The following is a 27,181-nucleotide window of genomic DNA, read 5'->3' on the forward strand; positions in this document are numbered from 1 at the left end:
AACCGATGTAATACGTGTTTAATTAAACGTTATTTACAAAGTGGTACCATAAATAGACGTTTGGGGTTAAACCTCATGCTTCCCCGTTGCGTGCATGGTTGCCTTTTTTATTGTTACGAGCACAACAATAAGGAAGTTCCGCTTAAGGCTTCGTTGATTTCATTCAAAATTTCATTCGAAATTGTGTATAAATCAGTACAACGATACCATATAACGACAGTATGCAGATAAGAGTCCATGCCAAGTAAGTTTATTACAGCCTTTAGTGATAAGAAATATGTTGAATCTGTGTTACTTCCTTGTGGCCAGTTCCCTGCTGGCCAAAAATGGAGTATTTGCAACCCAGGATAATTGTCCACTCTCAGGTAAGTTGTGATTGCTAAATTGCTTTCTCAGTTTTGTCCAGTGGCTTTATCAGCTAATAGAAATCGTCCTCGTGCATTTTGCTAAAATAATCAGCATAACGTTCCATCACGACACAAATTGTGTTATATCGAAGATGGCGTCAGATCCAAAATGCAGACGATAATGTTTAAATTAGTCCGTTCTTTTATGAATCCTTATACGAAAACATGGTATTATAATATCAACAAGAGAACCCCGTTGAAAGACATTCAACACCACCTGTCTTTTTAAATCGTTTGCTTTGTAAACATGTTATGATTTTGAGGCCATAAAGATCGTATATATTTTCCCATTGAATTTTGAGTTGCATCTAATGAGTTTACCTAATGATACGTGTGTGTTAGACAAAATATATTGTCCAGCCACTTTAATACATGATACCAGGTAGTTTAAGTGGTACTTACTCGATAATTATAAGAGGTATAGAAATAAAACAAATCCAAATTCACCGTGTGCTTGAATTAAAAGAGAATGCAGGATCAAACGGGGGAGAAGTCAACGCCTAATGAATGTAAGAACTCGGCTGGGTACTATGTGAAACCATTTACAGGTGGGCTCGATATGAGGGTCTAAGAAGAGGTGAAATGCGTGCAGGAAAAATTTCAAAAGTTAGAAGACCATTTAACATTAAGAAAGAAAGCACGTCTAAAGACACTTACTTCATAATATTTATGCAAACCAACATACTTTCATCGTAGTTCGTCAAGGTGAGTAAGGAATGAACCATTGTAGTGAAATATTTGATGCTAACTCGGGTTCTTCTACAACAGATCTCTAAATTTCTAAATATTATTCAATTTTATATTCCGTAGACGTTCCGGCCTGTGGTCCAAATGGTGTCTGCGATTGCTCTTTATTTATGGGTCAAGTCATCAATTGCAGTCATATAGGTTTGGTTTCCTTGCCTTCAAATATCTCATCGGACGCTTTGGAAATGTGAGTACATGTGAAGGGTTAATAATTGTATCATTTATTATCGAAGGACTTTCTTATCTGGAAATATAGGTAGGGTTGTTCAGTAAATGTACAGTGGTTAAGACGTTATTTACAGAAAGGTAACAGTGGTTTAATTTCGAAACCTTTTTCTTTTGTTAAATAAAGTATCATTGAAATGTAATATCTATAACTACAGTTACGGCAACATCAGTTACAAAATATTTCAAACTTATGCATTTCGTTGTTTTTTGTAATAGGATTTAAATCTTTCGTTGTAGTTTTTTTTCCAGATTATCCACTTTGTTTTGGCAGTGAAGGACAAAAAGGGACGAGATTGCAACTACAAGCTCCCCCTGGTTGTTACTTTGCACCCAAATCTTCCTCCTCTTCAGCAAATCACCTCTAACAACCACAACATTCCCCTCACTTCAGATAGACTCCAACGAGCCGTCCCTGCAAAACCCACCATCGCCTACAGACGTCCACGCAAACTACGAGACCTTCTTGTGCGTGCTGCTGTTCCACCTCTAACTTCTAACCCTCCACCCATTCAGCATGGTACTTTCAAATGTGATCATACTTCAAGATGCATCATCTGCAGCCACCACATTGTTGAATCTAATTCCATCACCAGCCACAGCATGAAACTCACACACAAGACTAAGGGTCACATCACTTGCACAACCACTAATGTCATCTATCTGATATCTTGTAGAGTTTGCGGCATCCAGTATTTTGGCGAAACCAAAACCACCACTAAGAAGCGATTTTATGGTCACAGATCCACAGTCAACACCATGAAGACTGAGACCCAGTTGTAGAACAATTTAACCTTCCCAACCATACCATTAACGCCATGTCCCTGCAGGCGATTGAATCCTGAGGTAGCCGCCCTGACTTGTACGAATCAGCAGAGAGAGGCTGTGGATGCAACGTCTTCGCACCATTCAACCTCATGGGCTCAATATTCAGGAAGGAAATGACTAACATTTCTTCTGTCCCCTCCCCCTCCATCTCCACTTGTTCCCCCATCACTTCTCTTCTCACAGCTCTCTTCCACCCCTTTTTCTCCACACCTTTCTGTCTTTGTCCTTCTCCAGTTTATTCCCCACCCGCTTCCCTTAATCCTCTCTTTGTCCCTCCACTGTAAATCTCCTACCTCTCCTCTTCCCCTGTTGCTTTCTTCTCTCCATCCCTTGTCTACTAATCCCCATACATCTATCTCTTTGTGTTCACCATGCTCATTAATCTGTCTGTATTCTGTGCGTGTTTTTGTCCCTTCTGTTACTGTTACTTGTCTTTAAGCCTCTGAAGAAGATCCTGCTAGGATCGAAACGTCAGGCCAACTTACTTTTTCACTTTCTATCACACAGGCTCTCTAGTGGATAAGCAGTTTGCTAACAGTTTTATTTTTTTATGTTGTATTTTTTCACGGAACTGAGTGCTCAGTGAAATGATCTAATGCAAACAGAAAATTTAGATGTTGGTTAAGAATTTGTTTTCATTAGACTATGGTAGTACATCCAATCGGATACAAATAGCAGATATGGAATTCATTTTGCTTACTTGTTATCTTGTGTATAAATACTTAATAGTTTCCACTAATTATAGTAAACCAGATAGAAAAAAGAAACAATGAAAAACTGTGATTGGGTTGAGATTGATTACTCAAGATCCGTAGTTGTCAACCACCCATCTGATATACTACAATTAATTGTATTGTTTGTGTTTACTCCTGTTTCCAACAGAGACTTCTCCTATAATAATATTGAGTGCGTTCCAACTAATTTCTTTGAACGCTTTACCAGACTAATGGGCTTGTGAGTAGTTCGTTCAGCTTTTCCGTTCTTTCATTGATCAACTCTCATAGACAATTCGTGATTTTTGTCTAAACTTATTTTTAAATTATGAGCATTTATTGTAGAGATTGTGTATATATATGTATGTCTGCCTGCATGTATATGTATGTGTACACGTATTTGCGCACTTATTGCTCATGCTGGGTTTGATTTTGAAGTTACTAGCTATCTTGCTGCTCTTGAACTTGATTGTGCATACATACTTTCAATAAGAATAGAGAGACCGATTAAAGTCGACACACATATATATCAATTAATATCGGTATATGTCCACTTTAATCGGTATATATGAACTGAAAACGGTATATGCCAATCTAATAGACAAAATACAGATTTAAATTGACTCATACCAGTTTCAACTGACGTATCAACGATTTACCTCTGTATTTGATATCAACCATGTATCGAATGATTGACAGCTCTATTGTATACATCGAGATATTTAAAATTCCGTTGCAGAAGGCGTGTGACCTTCAATGTTTTTTCTTGTTATGTTTACCGGCATGTGTTCAGACATTGATAACTGCAGAACTATGAATCTATTTAAACTGGTGTATGCAGACTGGTAGGAATTGCCTGTAGGAAGAATTTGATACATTGTCCTCATAGTTCACATTTTTCTCTTTCTAACCATGTGTATATGACGGATAAACGATATTTAAAACTTGTATAATTTATAAGAAATTTCATTGAAAATTTAAGGAAGAAAGTAATCTGTATTCAAACACGGTTATTTTTGTGATTACTGTAGGAACTGTATGGAGCATTGTTTATGTCGCAATCTGCATTTGCGAAGGTGACGTCACGTTCTCTACTGTTCAAAGTATATTTGAAATATTCATCCTAAACGATTAAAATATCGTTTCTCTGTCAAACACAACATTAGCGGTCTCATATTTTGAAAACATGTTTGGACAATTATTTATCGTTTTTTTAAGGAAACTTCTAAGGGCTATACCAGACAATTCTTTTAAATGAACATATACCGATACTGGTATATGTCGATTTAAATCGGTATATGCCAGATTTTAACTGGTATAGATATCCAATGAACTTTTTATATCAACAAATGCACCATTATACCAGTTTCGCTTGTGTGTCATATGCGTCAGCAACTGCTGATGGTTTTTTTTGTAGACGCATTCAAACTGCAATCCATTGGGAGATGTTGTGATAGTTATTTGGCTGTTCCCCAAAACAAATACAGTCCCCTTCACTACAGATTGATTATACGGAATAGTTTTTGTACAATAAGGAGGTTATGAGCTATACCGGGAACAGGAAGTTAGCTTTCTAGTTTGCCATCTATAGCGGCAACGATGGTGTCAATGACATAAACATTTACTATTCAGCTGTCAATATAACGGTTGTATAACATTGATTGAATCCTTACACATTTCAAGTTCGTTGCCGTGAGCAAAAACAATGGAAATATCGCTCAAAGAAACGAAGCATAGTCTCTGATGTTAGCAAATACTAGTTTGGGAGGTGTCAACGAAATTCAACTGTGACAGAAAGGTGCGGAATGCTTAAAGGAAAGAATGAAAATATCATGTGACCTAAAAGCAAATGAAAGTAAATTGTTTGTCAGTGTAGATGTTTCTTTACTTTTTACAGGGCGTTCGAGCATAACAATATAAGACGGTCATTCCATCTCCCCCCCAATCTTAAGCGGTTGTAAGCAGAAATATTTTTCTTTACGTAACATTTATTTAAAGAAATTGTCAGTTTTTCTTTAATTTTTACATATCGGAAAAAAATGTATAATGATTTAATGTCTGAAAATAATTTTAGTTTCACTTTTATAACGGGAAGGACGGTAAATATAATCTTAACCTTAATCATGTTTATATTTGAAGTAATTAAGCAACAAGGTTACGCTAATTCCTTCACGCTACTTATGTAAAAACTTAATAGTGGCAAAGGAACACAGCATGAAGAAAAGTGAACACATTTAACTGAGTTTCAGTGTAGATAAATGGTGCATCTATTTTTTAATATACTTGCAACTTCTTTCATCTACACAGTTACATAGCACTAAACTCACTCGAAGAGTTAGACAATTTCTTCACTCATTGTGATAAACTACAACGCATGTAAGTCTAGTATTCGTAAGTGTGAATGCGTGTAGGTGTGTGTGCGCGTATTTGTGCGCGTGAGTGCATGTGTGTGTGGGTGCACTAATGTGTTCCTTAATAAAAGCATTGTTTGAACGAATGTCTCAAATTTGATTTGAGAATATTCGATTATTATAATTATCTTATTATTTTATAATTAAACAGAAATGTCAACGTGTTTTATAATTCTGAAAGAAATGTTGCCATTTTAGCATATGTAAACATTTTGAGATCACTGTGTAGAATCTCCATTAGGGTAGACGGTACTGCATGAGAAAATAACTTAATGAAAGTGTGAAGTACACTTATATATATATTTTTTTTCAAAATTTTATTTCAACATTCTTTCGTTGCAAAAATTATAATTTCAACATTCTTACGTTGCATAAATTATAAAGGAACATAACATGAAAATAATTTATACGATTGATGATGTCTTTACGAAAATAAGAGATTGCATTTCTTAAATGCATTATGTATAGTATTATAGGAAATATATATATTTCTTGACAGTTATACATTGCACAACTTATATGATCTATGTTTTACCTTGTAGTCAACTGCAAGGCAATCAGCTGCACAACATTACCGAAGACGTATTTCAAAGATGCACCAATCTCACAGAGATGTACGTTGCCTATTTAACAACTTTTTAAGAATTTACATAATATGATACCCACTGATCAAATGGCATTCAAATTTCTTTCCTGGTTTTGTTAATTTGTGTTATTATAATGGTACAGTATTTTATGGATGACAGATTAATGTATACAGAATGGACAAAGACTGGGCAGTCGCCGTTTCAAATTCGTACATAAAACATTATGATTTAGTGCTACAGAGATGTATGTTGTAAAACTTACTGATACACAGTCATCAGTCGGACGTTTAACCAGGATGCAAAACGCATAGAGGTTTCGATGGCTTCATTGCATTAGACTTCTGCTTGTACACCAGAAGGAGCTGTTACAATATAAATGTCCCGAACCCTTATGTTGATGTACAATTACAGTATGGTATGTTAAACACAGGTCAGTATACTGTAGGTGGCAATAACACACCTCCACCTAAAACAACAGGGTTCTTGTACTCAATGTGATGCATCCACATATCAAGTATGGGAAGGGTCCACGGTTCCCATCGTTAGATATCATGTCAAAGGGTTAGGAGAGTTTGACCTCTGGTGTCCTCAAATGTAATTTGACATCACAAGTAACATGATTCTTGTACTCAATATGGCAAACTCATATACTATGTAGCCTATAAAAATATCAATGACTTCTACCATGAGACATCATGTATAAAAGATGTTCAGGGCTGACAATTTTTTTTTAAGTATACTCGCTATTTGGCGACCGTGACTAAAAGTCTATTCGCCAAAACGGAAAATTCACTTGCCGCTATGACTGCTGTTCCAGTCTCCATAGTACAGATCTAAAACATCAATACTAACTATGAACAAAATGTTAGGCACTTGATCCAAGGTTTCCTTCTTGAGATATCGTGTTTAAAATGATTCACAAAATGACTAAATGACCTTTGACCTCCACCAACAAACACCAAAACAACATGCTTCTTCTAATGAATGTAGTATCACCACTCACCAACAATTGGTCCAAGCTTCCCTTCTTAAGATATATTGTTTACAAGCATTGCGGCACACCCACACACACGCAAACTCATACACACATGCTCCATACAAACGCACATGCTCATCCGCCTGCATGAGCGCATAGATTACCAGTATCATCGAAACCAAATACTTGTGACGTCAAATGATTGATTCAAATGTCTATAATTACCTTGCACCCTCACAGAGACTTAAGCCTTAATCACCTGACTACGATTTGGAATCGCAGCTTTATTGGACTTAGTTCCCTTACAACGCTGTAAGTACATATTAATCATTACCAAATATACAAGCCTTTAGCATGCTTACTATTTTAACCTTAATACATACTTTAAGATCAAACTCGTTTGCTCGTAGAAAACGTTTCCGATACGTATAGTTTTGCCCATCACTGGTACCTCAATGGCGAAATTTAGGTATTGGAGCAACGTACCGCATCTGATGGTACGTACCACTTTAAGGGTTATAAGTTTCAGCACAAGAAATTTAAATAACATCCTTAATCACATAACATGAAATGAAGATTCTCGACTACAATTTTCCACCTTGCAAAATCATTTATATTGTTTGAATATTGTTGTATACTGTAGTTGTTCATTCCACTTCGGTGTTGATGGGAATTAAATATTCACCCAAATGTGAACTGATTTTTTTTTTCTCCAGAAACCTACGTGATAATAGAGAGCCATTGTATTTGTACGAAGAATCGATATCAAGTGTTTGCGAAAGCCTCGAATATTTGTAAGTACAACAGATAGAGAGTAATGTTTTCCTGATTGTGCATCCAGGAAGAAATGTGAAGCAACATAAAGGATGACGATACTGCATGATTAACACTGCATGGTCCACTCTCTCTCTTTCTTAAATTTAATCGGTATTTTCTTTTGTACCTAGGAAATTACGGTCAACGGAAATAACGTTTTTGCCCGACAAACTTCTACAAAACTGTACCAAACTTGCTACGTTGTAAGTAAACATTCCAATTGTGACTTATGTAATTGTCTGGGTATTTTTTTTTAACCATCAGCCTGCATTCCATATGATTTTTATGGATATGGTTTACTTGATCTTAAACAGTATTAAACACGTCCTTAAAGAGTAAGCTTGGGAAATGATTACACGAACACTGAGGCATAACCATTCAGCTAGCGTCAAAATAAAATACGATATTTGCATTGATTAATATCAATTCAGTCCTACTCTTTCCCAATAATCCAAGATTGAGAGTTTAACGCAAATATCTATATTCTGGAAGATTTGATTGAAGTTTTTTTAATGCACACTCATCCCAGCACCCCCAACAAAACAAAGAAAACAAAACCAAAAACAATCGGTCACATCTCTCCCGAATGGCCTGGTTTAGTTTAAAGACTTTTTCTCTATAATTTTTAACACTCAGTATCATAAAGATGTAATAAATAATTCACAGCAATTGATATGCTATTAAATAAAGATGTCCTGATTAATGGCATTAAAGTGCTAACCATGTGTCGTAATTGTACATGTTGAATTAGTTTTTCTATTGTTATGCTCAACAGAGAATTTCAGGAACTTGGAATAACTTCGTTGCCCGAGGACTTTCTGACTGGTTTACCAATCAGGTTCTTGTAAGTATGTCCTAAAAGGCGTTTATAACTGGTTCGCAGCTTTAACACGCTTGCAAAACATTCATGTGCAAATATTGTAGTGTTTTACTGCCTATGGATGTCGTAAGCCATTAAAAAGTGATTCAGAATAGTGGTTTCCTTACAAAAAACTTTCAGCTCTAAACTAAGGCCTACATACTATCGAAGTGAACATCTCTAGTCAGTGGCTTGTATAATACTTGAAAGGAGAGGGGGGAGGGGAGAGGTGGAGAAAAACTTCCACTGGCTGGTTTATAGGTTGGGAAATTAACCTGTATGGAAGAGCAGCTGGTTCCAGGATTGTCAAAAGGAGTGATGTGTTCATGGTGGAACGTTGATGCCAACTTTCAAGAGGGGTTTCGTCTGTTTCCTAACTATACTATGTCATATTGTTTCAAAATGTTCATTCTCCTTCATAAAACACGATAAATAATAAAAATAAATGGAGAAGGAAGAAATAATATGAATGAGAGGTTTAAGTAGTTTTCTTCACCATAAAAATATATTCAAGGATTTTATTTCATTCTAACCTGCTGACATCTTGCTCAAATTAAGATCGCAATTGTTCAAACGTAGACATCTGTCAACCCAGTTTTACTCGAACATGAAAGTCAATTAGCAAGTCATTATTAATTGTAAATTAACTTGATTCTGAAATCTCAGCATGCTGTTACCCGAGCACTGATAATACTTTTGGTAGCCGATTACCTTGTTATGGGATTTGTAATTCGTAATTTTGACCAAGTCAACTAAAAAGAAAAGAAAAGTAGTAGGTGATGCACACACCACAACTTCACATGTCCTCTCTTGTTCATCAATTTTTCGCTAAAATTTGTAATGCTCTACAGGGATTTATCTAGGAACGACTTGGTTGAACTTTCGGCAAACTCATTTAAAAGGCTCCCTGGCTTCGTGTACTTGTAAGTAATGTTTTACTTTCTCTATTCGGTGAGTAAGCCTGTACAGTTTCCCCGGCTACAATGTCGGTTTATACAACATCTTTATATTTTGCATCCTAGGACATCGGCCAATAATTGTTTCCCTGTCAAAAGTGAATAAATAAAAACAGATCCATTTAAACACCCGATATTGTTCTTGATTCGCAGAGCACTGTCGTCTACCAAGCTGAGGAAGATACCAAAAGAATTATTTGATACTACTTCTATTAATTCAGTTCTGTAAGTTTGATATGTAATTAGTAGAAATACCGGGCCACAGGAAATCGCGCGGGCAATTGGTGAATTTTAGCTGGTCTTGGTGGTCAAGGAGGGGGAAGGAAATTTGATTTGGCTATTGCAAAACCAAGAAATCAACCGGGTCCATTACTCATACCCCAAATAACGAAAGAATTAGTAAAAGAAACTGAAACGTAAGAAAACAGGCGAACAAGGGCGGAATGGAAAATGTTTTTAAGCAGAAATATACGTACTTATATAATTAATGAAATTGATCTTAACGTAACTTTAGTAAAGATTCTCGAAGGTGTTTAGAAAAAGTACACAAGTCTGTATAATGCATTCCCTCTCACAGCAAACAAGTGTGTAGATCTAGCGTATTCTGACAGGTATAAATTACACTTTAAGTTCTGCTGTTCGTATTTTAAATTTCATAATGGATCTTGGTGAGATGTGTTATTGTAAAGATGTGTTATTAAAGTTAATTAAGTGGAATTTGTATTCCGCAGTTGTGCCGAGAAAGAACCAGCGGGCTTAAGTTTGCTATAGCATACCATGCGGAGTATTTTGACAAATTGAATCATGTAAGTTAGACCAAAAGAATATGAGCTTTGTAATGATTTTAATAACAATTTCTTCTGAAATTTTGAGGGACCTTGGTAACAACGAACTGACAGAGGTGCCTTTTGATCTCTTCTCACGAAATGCGAACGGTCATAGGATGTCAATCCTGTTTTTGTGTGGCAATAAACTGACATTTTTACCAAAGGGGTTGTTCAGAAATGTTTCCTTGCTACGAACTCTGTAAGTACAGTTAACAATATAAGAGAAAGCATATTATACGTTTTAATTACAATTAAATGTTGACGAAATGAGTACTTCTTTATGTTCATAGACGCAAACTAGTCACTAGAGTCCAAAAATATCCGATTAACCTCTCTCAAAAACACACACAAACAGAACAATTGTTTGAATAAAATATTACCACAATTTCATAGCTTCTGCATTAAAATTTGAAATTACTTCATGACAACTGAATTAATACACAAGATCGTCATACTGAAATATGTCCATCATGATTTTCCAGAGCTTTCTACGTTGTTTGAATAGTAGTTGACGTGTTCCAACAGATTTCCATAAATAGGCATTGAACGAAGTCACTCTGAAAGAAAGATAATTATAGCATTAAGTATATGTTGTTTAGTGTTACAAACAAATCCCATACATTTCATTTCAGCATTATTTTTGAAGGAGTCCCGCTTCTACCTTGAAAAGCAAGACAGAGGATGCTTAGCATCTTGATATGTGTTCTCGTAATTAATATGTCGCATAAATTAACTAGTTACTAAATACATATCCCAGTGAGCAGAAAGGGATTTTTGGGGTTCTTAACAAATTCCCCATCTCTTATAGAAAAATTGGAATACTTTAGTATAAAAAATATTATTCATAATAATATTATTAATAACAATATTATTAGTAATGAGTATAAAAATTAAACGTATAAAACATGGGATTTTGTTAACGATTCTCAAATCTTTCACACTATTTTTCTGTATCGAAAAATGTCAGGTACCTTCATGGGAATAATCTAATGACCTTGCCAGGATCACTCTTGAAGTTGACACAGGTGGAGAATCTGTGAGTAGCCTACACATCGTTCTTGTACCATATTTAAAAATCTTGAAAGGGAAAATGCATGTACTGATAAGAACTAGGTTCGAACCACTCTCTTCATGACTGCTGTCTAATCAAAAGATAAAGAGACAGAAAGTAAAGCAAAGCAAATGTGAAATTGAAAATTGAGGATGATAGATAGATGCCCTTTATCATTACTTACCCGTCTATCCCACATTTTCAAATCATCAAACCTAAATAATTGAATGTTGGCATTTTCTATTTTTTTTTGCAGATATCTCTTTCAAAACAAAATAGAGAATCTAACAGAGCCATTGTTTGGAAGTGCCAATAGAACTCTCAAATATCTGTCAGTATAACAAAATGATTGTATCACAGACTAACAATTTAAATAAGCTGTGTTAAGACTCCTGCTTAACAAGTTGATCACAAAACATAATATTCTTCTATTATAACGTACGGTTTACTTTTTTTATAAATGGAAATTCTTTTGGCATTCGAAAACGAAAGATCAATTAAAATATGAAGACAATGGAACAAGAAGATGTTTCTTTATATCTACTGGCAGAAAACTGCCAGTGGCTATTTCTTCTTATGGCAAACCGAGAAATCCTACTGGCATGTAGCCACTATATAGCTCGAATTTTTGAGGCTTGCTAAATGAAACAACGGACGCTACCTAGTGCATTTTATGAAAGAACTATTTGCAGAGTAATTCCGCTCCTACCTAGGAAAAGGTAGACGGAGGATGGCTAGAACCTTGAAATGTTTCCTCGTAATGGATATATCGCATAATTTAACTAGTTGTTAATAACATATCTGATTAAAAATATTAAACTTGGTATATAACAAATCTCTTCTCTTATGTACATCGGAAACTTGTGAAGTGATCTTAAATATGAGTTTTCAGGACTATTGCGCCATGTAACTTGGGAATACGGAGCATACCTCTGTACTCCATATCCCGTGTACACAAATTATATATTGATTTTATTCACAGTATTATGTCGGACAATCCGATTCGTCGATTATCATCTGCAGTACTTGATGATATTGTCGACGGAGGTGTCGTGTAAGTTAATTTTTACAATCAGCTTACGGTAAATAAAACTATATTGTTATATTTAGGTACTTGTGGCATAAGTTGTAAGAGCTTGTGAGAACTATACGTAATACATTTTGATAAACAGGTCACTCGAATATTCTATAAAATGAATAAAAAACTATAAACTGTACGTAACATATAATGATAATAAGTCACTTATAAGGTTATTAGAAATTGCCAAAAACACATGCAATAAATGTTGGTAATGGAACATCTACATGGTTAACTCAAAAGTTTCTTACAATACTGATATTATTCTTTGGTTTTTTTGCCAAGATTCTAAATATTGACATAGTCATAAATTTCATTATTGTCCTACGTACAGGAATATCTCTTGTGAAAGTCTTACACTACCAACGATTCCAAAGCAATTGAATGTGTAAGTCATCTTCCCTCAATTTGTCTCTTCTATTTTATATAGCAATCGAATCTATATATATATATAAATTATCATTATCAAATTATTTACACAAAATTAGGCTAAATTGTAAATTTGAGAAACCGCAAACTTTGAATGGGCATCACTATATTTTTGATGTAAGAAAGAAAAAGAATAGATATTTACCTGAGTGCCTCCTTAGACAAAACGTGTTATATAAATATGACTATGAATGCACCATACACACACACACTATATATATATATATATATATATAAATCCTTACTTGCCTGTATCCATCTATCCATCCATCATATCATCCATCCATCCATTCATCCATCCTGTTTATTCAATCTTATCACAGAAAGTGTGTGTCACCATCGACTCAACTGTCAATGAACGTTAGCGTGTACGGTAGCAATTGGTTCAGTGTTAGAGGCTTTAGCTGTATCGAACACGAGGATCAGCTGTACGAGTGTGTATCTTGTCCAACTGGTACGTCCTCGGGACGAAGAAAGAGAAACTATTGCGAGAAGTGTCCAAGAGGTACAGAGACATTTATCTATTAACCTTGCAGTACGTGAAAATCAATTGTTTAGCCCAAAGCAACATTGAAGCCACTTATTTCGTTATTGACCTAATCATTAAATGACGATAAAACATCAACATTCAAGAAAAAAATGTTTTGTGTAAAGATTTTGTTTAGTTTGGTCGGATTTCCCCCTCAAACATATAAGTATTTCTTAACATACGATTGTTATTAACCACATTAAGACATCTTTCTTGTTTTCCCTTGTTCACCAAATGAATTGAATAATTAGTGAAATTTATTCAATCCTCAACAATACGTCGACCGGACACTTTTCATAGTAGTAAACAACTACTGTAAAAGCAAATTCCGTATTTCACTTTCGACTTTTGCTTCACTACTTGTAATGAAAATTGACCAACAAATTAATAAGTTACTTTGTTATTAAGAACGGTGAATAGTGAATATTGAATAGGGGATATTGAATAGGGGATAGTGAATACTGGATAGTGGATAGCGGATTGTGAATAGTGATGGTGATAGCGAATAGTAACTTAAGGGTGCGTAGTGGATAGAGGATGGTGGACAGTGGACAGTGATAGTGATCATGATCATGATCAAGATAGTAGTAATGATAATAATGATAATAATAATAATGAACATTTGTAATGCTCTAGAATCCGCTTAAAAGACATTAACTGGGCAGTAAAGCTATTGTGAGAATGGGCGCAGCAAGTAGCTGAGAAAGAAACAGTTAACAAAGGTAAAATTCGATTAGAAAACATCAAGTTCTAGAAACAGATGAGTTTTCAAAGTATATTTGAAGGACACAAGAGAAGGAGGAGTTTGAGGGTTTCAGTTAATTTGTTCCAAAGTTGTGGGGCAGCAGAAGAAAAGCAATGGTTTCCCAAGGAACTGTTAGAAGAGTTTATTGTGAGAAGTTGTGTAATATGAGAGCGTTATTCACGAGGTGCACAATGTGGCTGTAACAGCTCTGATAAATACATTGACGATAAACCGGCATAGTATGAACGGTAACCATATGTAAGTAACTTGAAAATGATTCTTAGTGAGACTGGTAGCCTTTTAATCCTCTAAATGCTGGAGTGATATGTTCTGTAGAATTAGTACAGGTTACATTTCTATCGGGTATCATCCCAAATTAGTATGTGTTGTGGTATTTTATTATAGCTAGCTGTGAAAGGTGTTTTAAGATATTATTTCTGATTTCTGAAGTATTTTGTTTCGGTAAATCTCCTGGCAGACAACTTGAAAGGACCTTAATATGTCAAAGACCTTCCCCTATATTATTTACCGTTTACTTTTATTGTGTGGTTACATGCTATCATCATCAATACTAGTGATTATTTTGTTGTTTCAGTAAGATTCACCTTTCTTTTCAACAGGTGGCTTCTATCAAGATCAAGTTGGCCAATACTCCTTGGATGGAACGTCCATGAACTGTAAAAATTGCACTGAAGGAACGTTTGTAAGGGACGGTTCAGGAAAAGACCCTCTGAGCTGTAAAGTTTGTCCCACTGGAACAAATAAGAGCGCATTGGCAGGATTACGAGCTTGCTCGTGTTTGGATAACTATTTCAGGCGTGATCGGTTTGATAAATGTGAACTTTGTCCTCAGGAGGGTGTACATTGCAAGAATGATTACATGACCATAAGCCAAGGCTACTACTGGAACTGGAGTTACACAAATATTGACGAATACAAACGATTTGTAGAAAACCTTCTGACATTTAATGACTCGTACGAAAACAATACAACGATGTTTAATGGATCTCTTCCCAAAGCTCATAAATGTTTGAAGAGCGATAGATGCGCTAATGACGTTGATCAAATCACAGGAAATTGTGCGGAAGGCTACATTGGTTGGATGTGCACAAACTGTGACGAAGAATTCTTCCCTATATTTGGATTTTGTCGTCCTTGTCCAGCTTTTAAATATTTCATTTTGGAATCTTCAGTCATTTTGATCATTCTTGCTCTTTTCCTCTTTCTTCTGTTCAAAACTTATCGTAACCAAAAAAGACGGTCTCGATCCCTTGTAGACAGTACGTTGGCCTTGGCCAAAATAGTTCTCGGATTTTATCAAATTATGGCAGAATTTTGGGAATCTATAGATGTCATCTTTTGGCCACAGTTTTTTAGAAGCATTGCTGCATGGCTAGATGTTTTGCAATTTAATATTTCAAGCATACTGATAAAGCCTAAGTGTTTCTGGCCTGCATTTGAGCTAACACCGTACACAGCTTTTACTCTGGGCGCTATGTTTCCATTCTTTTCAATGGCTTGTGCCATTCTTGCTATTGGTGCGGTAAAACTTCACGCAAGAGTTTCAGAAAAGAAGAGCCCTGCAAACGTTGACGATATTGCTTCCCGCTTGCAACTTCACCAAAATAATATTCTTACCTTTCTGGTTCTCATATTATTTGTCACTTACACATCCACTTGTAACGTTACCTTTGCACTTTACGGCCCTACTTGCGACACGTTTTTTCTTGATGAGTTTGGTGTTTATAACATCAGCATGCTGCGATCTGATTATTCAATAAACTGTAACACCACCACCCATCGTCGTTTTCAAATCGCTTCGTACTGTTCGTCAATATATGTTATTGCACTTCCCGCAGTTCTGTATCTTCTCTTGTGGAAACATTCTCGTCGAAATGGCAGCAGCGAGCTTGATGAACACAACAATGATGACTCACCAAAGTGGTTGAGATTTCTTAATGAGAATTACCAGTCTAAATTCTGGTACTGGGAAATCATCGAACTTGTCCGTAAAGTGTCACAGACTTTCGTAATCGTCATATTTGGTTGGAATGGTTATTTTTCTGTCACAATCACGTTAACATTGGCTGTTATCTTCCTGAGTTTACATATTTCCTTCAAACCGATGAAAGACAGGGTCGAGTATTACTTACAGGTGGGTTTGAGTACTAATTGTTTCATTTAGCATATCTTCTATTAATAGTCTAAGCGTTTTCTTCAAGAGAGGAAAGTGGGAGTGTGGTGGGATTGAGGGTAGGGAGGTAGACAGGTTACTATCTCGCGTGCTTTGTTGGTTCTGGAGTCATCATGGTAAATGGTATTCAAAACGTTAATCATTATTTGCATTGAATCACTTTATCGAAGTAAATACAAAATACCTAATCATTTTGAAGATACTTTGACTCTTTTCAGCTGATGTCCCTTTGGGCCATTTTCTTCAACATGCTTGTAGCAGCAATTCCAGCTCCGGAATCTTTCACTGGACAATTCTCAACTGATATCCTTGTCACGTTTCTGGTGATTTTAAACACCAGTGTTATTGTCATTGCATTAGGTGAGTGATATCAAGATTATTAAAACAGAAACACAATATATGCTTAGAAAGTTGTTGGGAAGAATACAATTAAATGGTTTCAAAATGTTAACTAGAGGATAATTGAGGATAATTAAGACGGAAAAAAACATATTCGGGAACAAACAGGTATCCTCTCTCCACGTTCAAGCTATTGCAACCCATGCGTACTATCAACGGTCCAAGGTGCGATAAGTTTAAATATTTGATTAAGCAGTCATTGTAGTTTTAATCACTATGTAAAAATATTGATATTTGCAGAAATGTCTCTTTTCAGCTGTGACCGTATTGAAGATGGGTAAAATTGTTTTCAGTAGAAATTGTCTACGAAGAGGAAATAAAGGGTACCAAACTAACGAAGGACAAGATGAGCATTTCTACGATGAAGTCCAACCTCTTATCAATTGATATCATCACTAGTGTGCGATATATCCCTTGGAGTTATAGATTCCCTACCTACAAATGATTCGGTCTTGCGATAAGCGGTTAAGAATGGCACTTGGATTCTGATGGTTTCCGACATCTGTTGCATTCATTTCATTAAAAACGTTTGAAGTTGAAAACAAAAACATTGCTGAAACACTGCATGAACTTAATGCGTAATAGCGGAGGAGAGGTTAAAGAAGGGATGGCTATCCCCATAACCTTTGAGTTTCAAATGACGCAATAAATGAAAATTTACATTGATATTTCAACTCATTTTGTAACCATTTTGTAAGTTAGCTAGAAGCGAGGCCTTCTTATAAATGCACGAAGCGATAGTGGAAGAGGAGTTAAGAGGAAGGAGGTTTTACAACGACGCAATATATATATATATATATATATATATAAAATGCCCTGTTCGATGGCATTGATTTTATCAATTTGTAATGATTTTGATAAGGAAATTTTTCAAATCCGGCATGAAAGCTCGAAAAAGTGTTTGATTTGATTCCTGAAAATAGAAAAGGATTTGGTAATTTTCTGGAAATAAATGGGGGTGCTTCTCAGATTTGATTATATCACAGAAAATGTGTCTAGACTTGCAGTGTGATTCTAACAGAAGAATTTACAAAATCCCAATGCATTGATTTTTCAATTTGGATGGATTTTGGTAAGAAAAGTTCCTCAAAGCGGGCATGTTAACTCGAAAATGTGTTTCATTTGATTCTTGGAAGTAGAAACGAATTTGGAACTATATTATAGAAATTAATAGAGTTGCTTCTCAGATATGAATATTGAAATCTGTATGAGCATTCTGTGATAAACCGTGACGTTATTTCATCGGATAATCGTAGGCGAAGTACTTCAATATGGGACCATTTCTTAAATAAATTAACTTCGAAAGTTTCTCAAACTGTGCATATGTTAGATCGAAAATGCGTTTTATTTTATTCCTGAAAGTAGAAAGAGTTTAAAATATTATTCTGGAAATAAATATAGGTGACTGTCTGATTGGAATTGCGATACATGACTTTATTTGATATGGCTGTACTATGTAGCATGTAGCAGGCGTGGGCTCGATTCGTCCAGAAATTCATAAACGGTTACCTAGATTTTGGTTTTGAATAGGTGAAAGAACCAGAAATAGTTAATTATATATGTTTTTAACATAGGCTACAATTTAGGATTTGAAAAGCAATTTTTTTAAACTAAGAACACAGGTAGGAAACTAGGTTTATTTTAATCTTGACTACATATGTTGAGTTCAAAGAGACCAGAGTTCACACAAGGGTTAATTATAATAATTGACTGAGCACATTGTGACCCATTTTTATATCCCTGGAGGCTGGAGCAGGATTTCTTCTCAAATTGTGCATGTAATTTCTAAAATATTTATTCTTTGATTTCTGAAAGTAGTACAAAAGATAGATGGATTAGATACATATTTCTCTCTGTGGATCACAAAATTCAACGCCAAAACAACTGCAAGGTATCTGACTTAGATTGTCCTCCTCACTACCACAATGTGACTCTCGTTGTATGTTACTGCCATCGTCTCCTCCATTGTCTTCCTCATTACTACAATGTGACTCTGTGGGTACCTGACTTTCATTGTCTTACTCATTACCACAATGTGACTCTGTGGGTATCTGACTTTCATTGTTCTCCTCATTACCACAACGTGACTCTCGTTGTATGTGACTGCCATCGTCTCCTCCATTGTCTTCCTCATTACCATAATGTAACTCTGTGGGTATCTGACTTTCATTGTCTTCCTCACTACCACAATGTGACTCTGTGGGTACCTGACTTTCATTGTCTTCCTCACTACCACAATGTGACTCTGTGGGTATCTGACTTTCATTGTCCTCCTCACTACCACAATGTGACTCTCGTTGTATGTTACTGCCATCGTCTCCTCCATTGTCTTCCTCATTACCATAATGTAACCCTGTGGGTACCTGACTTTCATTGTCTTCCTCATTACCACAATGTGACTCTGTGGGTATCTGACTTAGATTGTCTTACTCATTACCACAATGTGACTCTCGTTGTATGTTACTGCCATCGTCTCCTCCATTGTCTTCCTCATTACCACAATGTGACTCTGTGGGTATCTGACGTAGATTGTTCTCCTCATTACCACAATGTGACTCTCGTTGTATTTGACTGCCATCGTCTCCTCCATTGTCTTCCTCACTACCACAATGTAACTCTGTGGGTACCTGACTTTCACTGTCTTACTCACTACCACAATGTGACTCTGTGGGTACCTGACTTTCATTGTCTTCCTCACTACCACAATGTGACTCTGTGGGTATCTGACTTTCATTGTCTTACTCATTACCACAATGTGACTCTCGTTGTATGTTACTGCCATCGTCTCCTCCATTGTCTTCCTCATTACCATAATGTAACTCTGTGGGTACCTGACTTTCATTGTCTTCCTCACTACCACAATGTGACTCTGTGGGTATCTGACTTTCATTGTCTTCCTCATTACCACAATGTGACTCTCGTTGTATGTTACTGCCATTGTCTCCTCCATTGTCTTCCTCATTACCATAATGTTACTCTGTGGGTACCTGACTTTCATTGTCTTACTCATTACCACAATGTGACTCTGTGGGTATCTGACTTAGATTGTCCTCCTCATTACCACAATGTGACTCTCGTTGTATGTTACTGCCATCGTCTCCTCCATTGTCTTCCTCATTACCATAATGTAACTCTGTGGGTACCTGACTTTCATTGTCTTACTCATTACCACAATGTGACTCTGTGGGTATCTGACTTAGATTGTCTTACTCATTACCACAATGTGACTCTCGTTGTATGTGACTGCCATCGTCTCCTCCATTGTCTTCCTCACTACCACAATGTGACTCTATGGGTAACTGACTTTCATTGTCTTACTCATTACCACAATGTGACTCTGGATGTATCTGTAAATTAAATGGGACAATTTCTCAAAACAAATTTGGTCATACTGGACTCACTCGAAGAAATAAATAAACATACACACAGGTCTAAATTAGTAAACTTCTATATGTAGCAGATACCCTTGTAAAACATGTTGGTTTATATTTTTTGAAAGCGCAAAGACAATTTATGACCCAGTGAATTAAGGACTGTTAATTCTTTGCTCAGCTACAAACTGAGATGTCCAAATCTGAGTTTTGGTTCCGAGGTAACTTGCTCTCATTTCATGTGACATCAAGTCAGCTATAGTGATCACCCAGATGCATGTGTTTGATTCACTGCTAATTCATCTCGCAGGCATCAAGAACCAGTGAGCAAAGAGGTGAGTGTGGGCCTGTGGGGTAACAGAACTTTTTCATTTTCTTCTTTTATTGGGGGTGGCTGCAATGTAAGGCAGCAACTGGGTACAATTCTCCACCACATTGTTCTTTTACCGTTCAAACAAAATTAATCGTGATTTTTTTAGAAGAACTAATGTAGTGCATGTACTTTACACACCACTTCACTTTACTTTTACATATTCTCCTACACATGCTCTCGAGTGGATAAGCAGTTTGCAAACAATTTCATTTTAATTTGATTTCACTTTCACTTTAGGGTAACAATCAAGTAACTTTCAGGGAAGCAAGTGTCCCAATATTCTGCCACTGGCACTGTTCATTTCTGAAAACATTCTTAGGGTGTCCGCGTACAGAGCGGAAGGCCCGTGGTTCGAATCCCGGTGGAGGCTGAAAGTTTTTTCACTGTTCTTGATTTTCCAACTCATTACGATTTTCATTTATATATATTCATTTGCCTTTGTCGTTTACCTCCATTGCATTAACATAAAGTCTGTTCAAAGTATCTCTTTCGAGATCCGGCTTTAGGAATCACAAATGATTTCGAGTTGGTCAGCATCATGTTTGATCTCTAGAGTAAGGCAAAATATGTCACCAAAACAGAACTAGTATTGTTCGATACAGGTGACAAACGCCTACAGTGGAATTACGACCTTCCTTACCGGTTTCGAACCTCTGGACATACAATCAGCGTCCATAGCCTAGTGGTTAGGGTGTCCGCGTACAGAGCGGAAGGCCCGTGGTTCGAATCCCGGTGGAGGCTGGAAGTTTTTTCACTGTTCTTGATTTTCCAACTCATTACGATTTTCATTTATATATATATATATATATTATAATATATATATATATGTACATATATATAATATATATATATATATATATATATATATTGTCATGATGTAGCATGTTACTTTAAAGGTTTACTACGCTAATTGATGTTATGCAATGCTTAAATGGTGTATTATTATTATTATGCTATATATATTATTATATATATATATATATATATATTGTTATGATGTAGCATGTTACTTTAAAGGTTTACTACGCTAATTGATGTTATGCAATGCTTAAATGGTGTATTATTATTATTATGCTATATATATATTGTTATGACGTAGCATGTTACTTTAAAGGTTTACTACGCTAATTGATGTTATGCAATGCTTAAATGGTGTATTGTTATTATTATGCTAATTTGTAAACGTAGAGCACAATCAGTGCAGTTCTAAGCTACGGTCGAGTGGCTTCACCGAATGTCATATAAATTAGTTTTCAAGGAGTAGCTCGGTCTCTTCTCCCAGTGGCACCAACCTGTACGTCACGCCACGTAAAACAACTATGTCTGCCTAGCACTTACAAAACCCACCTTTTCCGTTCCGGCCTTTCTTCACCATGCCAACCACGCTGTGTGTGTCTTTCTCTTAACTCTCTTTTGGATACCATTCTTCTGGACTTATCATTTACCTTACCTTGTCCTGTTCTCTATACCGGAACTGTTATTTACGTAAAGCGCCTTCCGGAAGCTTTCAGACGCACCCGCACTACGGTTACTTAATCAACACCGACTACCCTGGGATTTGACACCCCGATGGAAAGCCCAGCGGTAGCCGAGGTACCTTGCGTGCGTGCTAAGTTAACTTTAAGTATTAAGGTATGTAATGTATTTATGCTAAGTAATATATTTTTGTTACCAAGAGACACGTATTAGATTCATTTTAAAAATAAAACCTCTCTAACCTACTTAATTGTGTTCGTTTCCCAAACCATGATATCTGGACTTCGTAACAATATATGCATATATATATATATATATATATATATATATATATGTATATATTATAATATATATTATAATATATATGTATATATATGCTGCCGACCATGGGTGTGGTCAGGGGCGTCGATTTGCTTCAAATATTGGGGGGGGGGGGACATTTGCTTGGGTGCAGGCGAATTACTATCAAAGCGGAGCGCCACCATTAGTTGGCGAGCAGCGTACAAGAAAATTTCTGGTTTTGATAGCCCCCCAGATCACCGGAAATTGCACTTCTCAGGCTTGAAAATGACCAACCAGATGTACACTTTTGCCTCAGAACCAAGTTTTTCCCAATAGTTTTTTTTTTCATTCATAACCTTTTTCAAGATTGTCACCAGTCACACATCATGTTCGACATCATCGCATCTCCTGTGGATCATTGCATTTGTAGGTAATTCTACGTAACGCACAATACCCGTCAGCCCCACTTTTCAAGGTTTTAAGCCCATTATTTGTTCATAATTTGAATAATAAATTAACTTTAAAACATACCCAATAATGTTGCACAAAATTTCATCTATGGACAACCAATATAGAAAAACCCCTTCAACCCCTAACAGATCGGTCAAAATTGCACGAGTAGAGGGAAGTATGATGAAGAATGTTGGTCAAGGAATTTTCGAAAATTCAGACACAGTTAATTTATTTGTGTACAAATATTAAAGCCTCTTATAAGGGCTGCTATAAAACTTCGATATTTTAAATATATATATATATATATATATATATATATATATATATATATATATATATATATATATATATATATATATATATATATATATATATATATATATATATATATATATATAAATTGCGAAGCGCAAAAGAAAATTTTGCCCGAAAATGCCTCCCAGATCGCTGGAAATGGCACTTCCCAGGCCTAGTAAGTTGCATCTAAGCATTTTCTATTTTGAAATTACTAGCGATATCATAAAAAACACATAATATATGCTAAAAAAAAACTATGCCACCAAATATTGGGGGGATATTAGATACTATATCCCCCACCTAAAATTTGGGGGGGGGGACATGTCCCCCCGTCCCCCCATGATCGCCGCCCATGTATGTAGCATGAAAAGGTATTATCACCTACTACATCGAGAGATATTCAACTCTCACACTGCGTGAAATCATAAAGAAAACGAAGAAAGGATATATATATATATATATATATATATATATATATATATATATATATAATGGTTAATTGTTTGTCATGCATGCTTCGTTGCAACTGTGATATGTGGCGTTACGTTTTTGCAATTTGCAGTATTTGTCTTCTCTTCTCCATTATGCGACTGAAACAAAGTACACAGAAGGAACTTCCCAAAACAAACGCTTTATCATCGACGGCAGATCTGTTTGATTTTTACTTCAATTTCATGGTCATGGATCACAGCACTAGGTGTTAATTAATGCCAAGGACACCTAAATATTGCATTTATGTTTATAACAGGATTTGTTGAACTCAAGCTGTACTTTGCGATAAATTTATCATAAAAAAACTGATGTCATCATTCATACGCAACCGTTTATAGAAATTAAGATCGGCCTATATTTAGGCCTACCTCGTAATACATCTAAATTGAGTGACAACAGTCGAAAAGATGAAAACACTCAACTGCTTTCAGTGTAGAAATAAGTCTAAATATCGAAATTTTCAAACCTGAAGTTAACATCTACAGAACGATAAATCTCCAGGTGCATGAAGACCACAAGCCCCATCGGTTTTTCCCTCTCACGTTTTGGTTTCGATGATAATCGTAACCTTTGTAGTCATGCAGCCGTATGAGTGTGTGGGTGCTTGTGTCTGTGTGTGACCCCTTGCTTGTAAACACGATATCTCAAGAAGGGAAGCTTGGACCAATCTCATATTTAGTATGTAGTTACGACACGTTGACCAACCAGATGTACACTTTTGCCTCAGAACCAAGTTTTTCCCAATAGTTTTCTTTCATTCATAACCTTTTTCAAGATTGTCACCAGTCACACATCATGTTCGACCTCATCGCATCTCCTGTGGATCATTGCTTTTGTAGGTAATTCTACGTAACGCCCCACAATACCCGTCAGCCCTACTTTTCAAGGTTCTAAGCCCACTATTTGTTCATAATTTGAATAATAAATTAACTTCAAAACATACCCAATAATGTTGCACAAAATTTCATCTATGGACAACCAATATAGAAAAACCCCTTCAACCCCTAACAGACCGGTCAAAATTGCACGATTCGAGGGAAGTATGATGAAGAATTTTCGAAAATTCAGACACAGTTAATTTATTTGTGTACAAATATTAAAGCCTCTTATAAGGGCTGCTATAAAACTTCGATATTTTAAATATATATATATATATATATATATATATATATATATATATATATATATATATATATATATATAAATTGCGAAGCGCAAAAGAAAATTTTGGCCGAAAATGCCTCCCAGATCGCTGGAAATGGCACTTCCCAGGCCTAGTAAGTTGCATCTAAGCATTTTCTATTTTGAAATTACTAGCGATATCATAAAAAACACATAATATATGCTAAAAAAAAAACTATGCCACCAAATATTGGGGGGATATTAGATACTATATCCCCCCACCTAAAATTTGGGGGGGGGGACATGTCCCCCGTCCCCCCATGATCGCCGCCCATGTATGTAGCATGAAAAGGTATTATCACCTACTACATCGAGAGATATTCAACTCTCACACTGCGTGAAATCATAAAGAAAACGAAGAAAGGATATATATATATATATATATATATATATATATATATAATGGTTAATTGTTTGTCATGCATGCTTCGTTGCAACTGTGATATGTGGCGTTACGTTTTTGCAATTTGCAGTATTTGTCTTCTCTTCTCCATTATGCGACTGAAACAAAGTACACAGAAGGAACTTCCCAAAACAAACGCTTTATCATCGACGGCAGATCTGTTTGATTTTTACTTCAATTTCATGGTCATGGATCACAGCACTAGGTGTTAATTAATGCCAAGGACACCTAAATATTGCATTTATGTTTATAACAGGATTTGTTGAACTCAAGCTGTACTTTGCGATAAATTTATCATAAAAAAACTGATGTCATCATTCATACGCAACCGTTTATAGAAATTAAGATCGGCCTATATTTAGGCCTACCTCGTAATACATCTAAATTGAGTGACAACAGTCGAAAAGATGAAAACACTCAACTGCTTTCAGTGTAGAAATAAGTCTAAATATCGAAATTTTCAAACCTGAAGTTAACATCTACAGAACGATAAATCTCCAGGTGCATGAAGACCACAAGCCCCATCGGTTTTTCCCTCTCACGTTTTGGTTTCGATGATAATCGTAACCTTTGTAGTCATGCAGCCGTATGAGTGTGTGGGTGCTTGTGTCTGTGTGTGACCCCTTGCTTGTAAACACGATATCTCAAGAAGGGAAGCTTGGACCAATCTCATATTTAGTATGTAGTTACGACACGTTGACCAACCAGATGTACACTTTTGCCTCAGAACCAAGTTTTTCCCAATAGTTTTCTTTCATTCATAACCTTTTTCAAGATTGTCACCAGTCACACATCATGTTCGACCTCATCGCATCTCCTGTGGATCATTGCTTTTGTAGGTAATTCTACGTAACGCCCCACAATACCCGTCAGCCCTACTTTTCAAGGTTCTAAGCCCACTATTTGTTCATAATTTGAATAATAAATTAACTTCAAAACATACCCAATAATGTTGCACAAAATTTCATCTATGGACAACCAATATAGAAAAACCCCTTCAACCCCTAACAGACCGGTCAAAATTGCACGATTCGAGGGAAGTATGATGAAGAATTTTCGAAAATTCAGACACAGTTAATTTATTTGTGTACAAATATTAAAGCCTCTTATAAGGGCTGCTATAAAACTTCGATATTTTAAATATATATATATATATATATATATATATATATATATATATATAAATTGCGAAGCGCAAAAGAAAATTTTGGCCGAAAATGCCTCCCAGATCGCTGGAAATGGCACTTCCCAGGCCTAGTAAGTTGCATCTAAGCATTTTCTATTTTGAAATTACTAGCGATATCATAAAAAACACATAATATATGCTAAAAAAAAAACTATGCCACCAAATATTGGGGGGATATTAGATACTATATCCCCCCACCTAAAATTTGGGGGGGGGGGGACATGTCCCCCGTCCCCCCATGATCGCCGCCCATGTATGTAGCATGAAAAGGTATTATCACCTACTACATCGAGAGATATTCAACTCTCACACTGCGTGAAATCATAAAGAAAACGAAGAAAGGATATATATATATATATATATATATATATATATATATATATATATATATATATAATGGTTAATTGTTTGTCATGCATGCTTCGTTGCAACTGTGATATGTGGCGTTACGTTTTTGCAATTTGCAGTATTTGTCTTCTCTTCTCCATTATGCGACTGAAACAAAGTACACAGAAGGAACTTCCCAAAACAAACGCTTTATCATCGACGGCAGATCTGTTTGATTTTTACTTCAATTTCATGGTCATGGATCACAGCACTAGGTGTTAATTAATGCCAAGGACACCTAAATATTGCATTTATGTTTATAACAGGATTTGTTGAACTCAAGCTGTACTTTGCGATAAATTTATCATAAAAAAACTGATGTCATCATTCATACGCAACCGTTTATAGAAATTAAGATAGGCCTATATTTAGGCCTACCTCGTAATACATCTAAATTGAGTGACAACAGTCGAAAAGATGAAAACACTCAACTGCTTTCAGTGTAGAAATAAGTCTAAATATCGAAATTTTCAAACCTGAAGTTAACATCTACAGAACGATA

The 27,181-nt window shown here is 35.9% G+C and overlaps 1 protein-coding gene across 1 annotated transcript; it reads left to right on the forward strand.

The window, feature by feature from the left end:
- Positions 1–204: 204 nt before the first annotated feature.
- LOC139967865 (uncharacterized) lies at positions 205–18,187 on the forward strand. The gene is made up of 21 exons (XM_071972011.1): positions 205–365; positions 1,218–1,341; positions 3,090–3,161; positions 4,818–4,877; positions 5,228–5,296; positions 5,874–5,945; positions 7,135–7,206; positions 7,611–7,688; positions 7,842–7,913; positions 8,486–8,554; positions 9,421–9,492; positions 9,679–9,750; positions 10,399–10,551; positions 11,320–11,388; positions 11,660–11,734; positions 12,386–12,457; positions 12,816–12,869; positions 13,234–13,415; positions 14,805–16,339; positions 16,597–16,738; positions 17,034–18,187. Exons 1-21 carry the CDS (start codon positions 278–280, stop codon positions 17,162–17,164), a joined length of 3,333 nt encoding a protein of 1,110 aa, XP_071828112.1. The 5' UTR covers positions 205–277; the 3' UTR covers positions 17,165–18,187.
- The last annotated feature ends 8,994 nt before the right edge of the window (positions 18,188–27,181 follow it).

The sequence above is a fragment of the Apostichopus japonicus genome, chromosome 5 (genome assembly GCF_037975245.1).
Source record: "Apostichopus japonicus isolate 1M-3 chromosome 5, ASM3797524v1, whole genome shotgun sequence".
NCBI classification, from domain to species: domain Eukaryota; kingdom Metazoa; phylum Echinodermata; class Holothuroidea; order Aspidochirotida; family Stichopodidae; genus Apostichopus; species Apostichopus japonicus.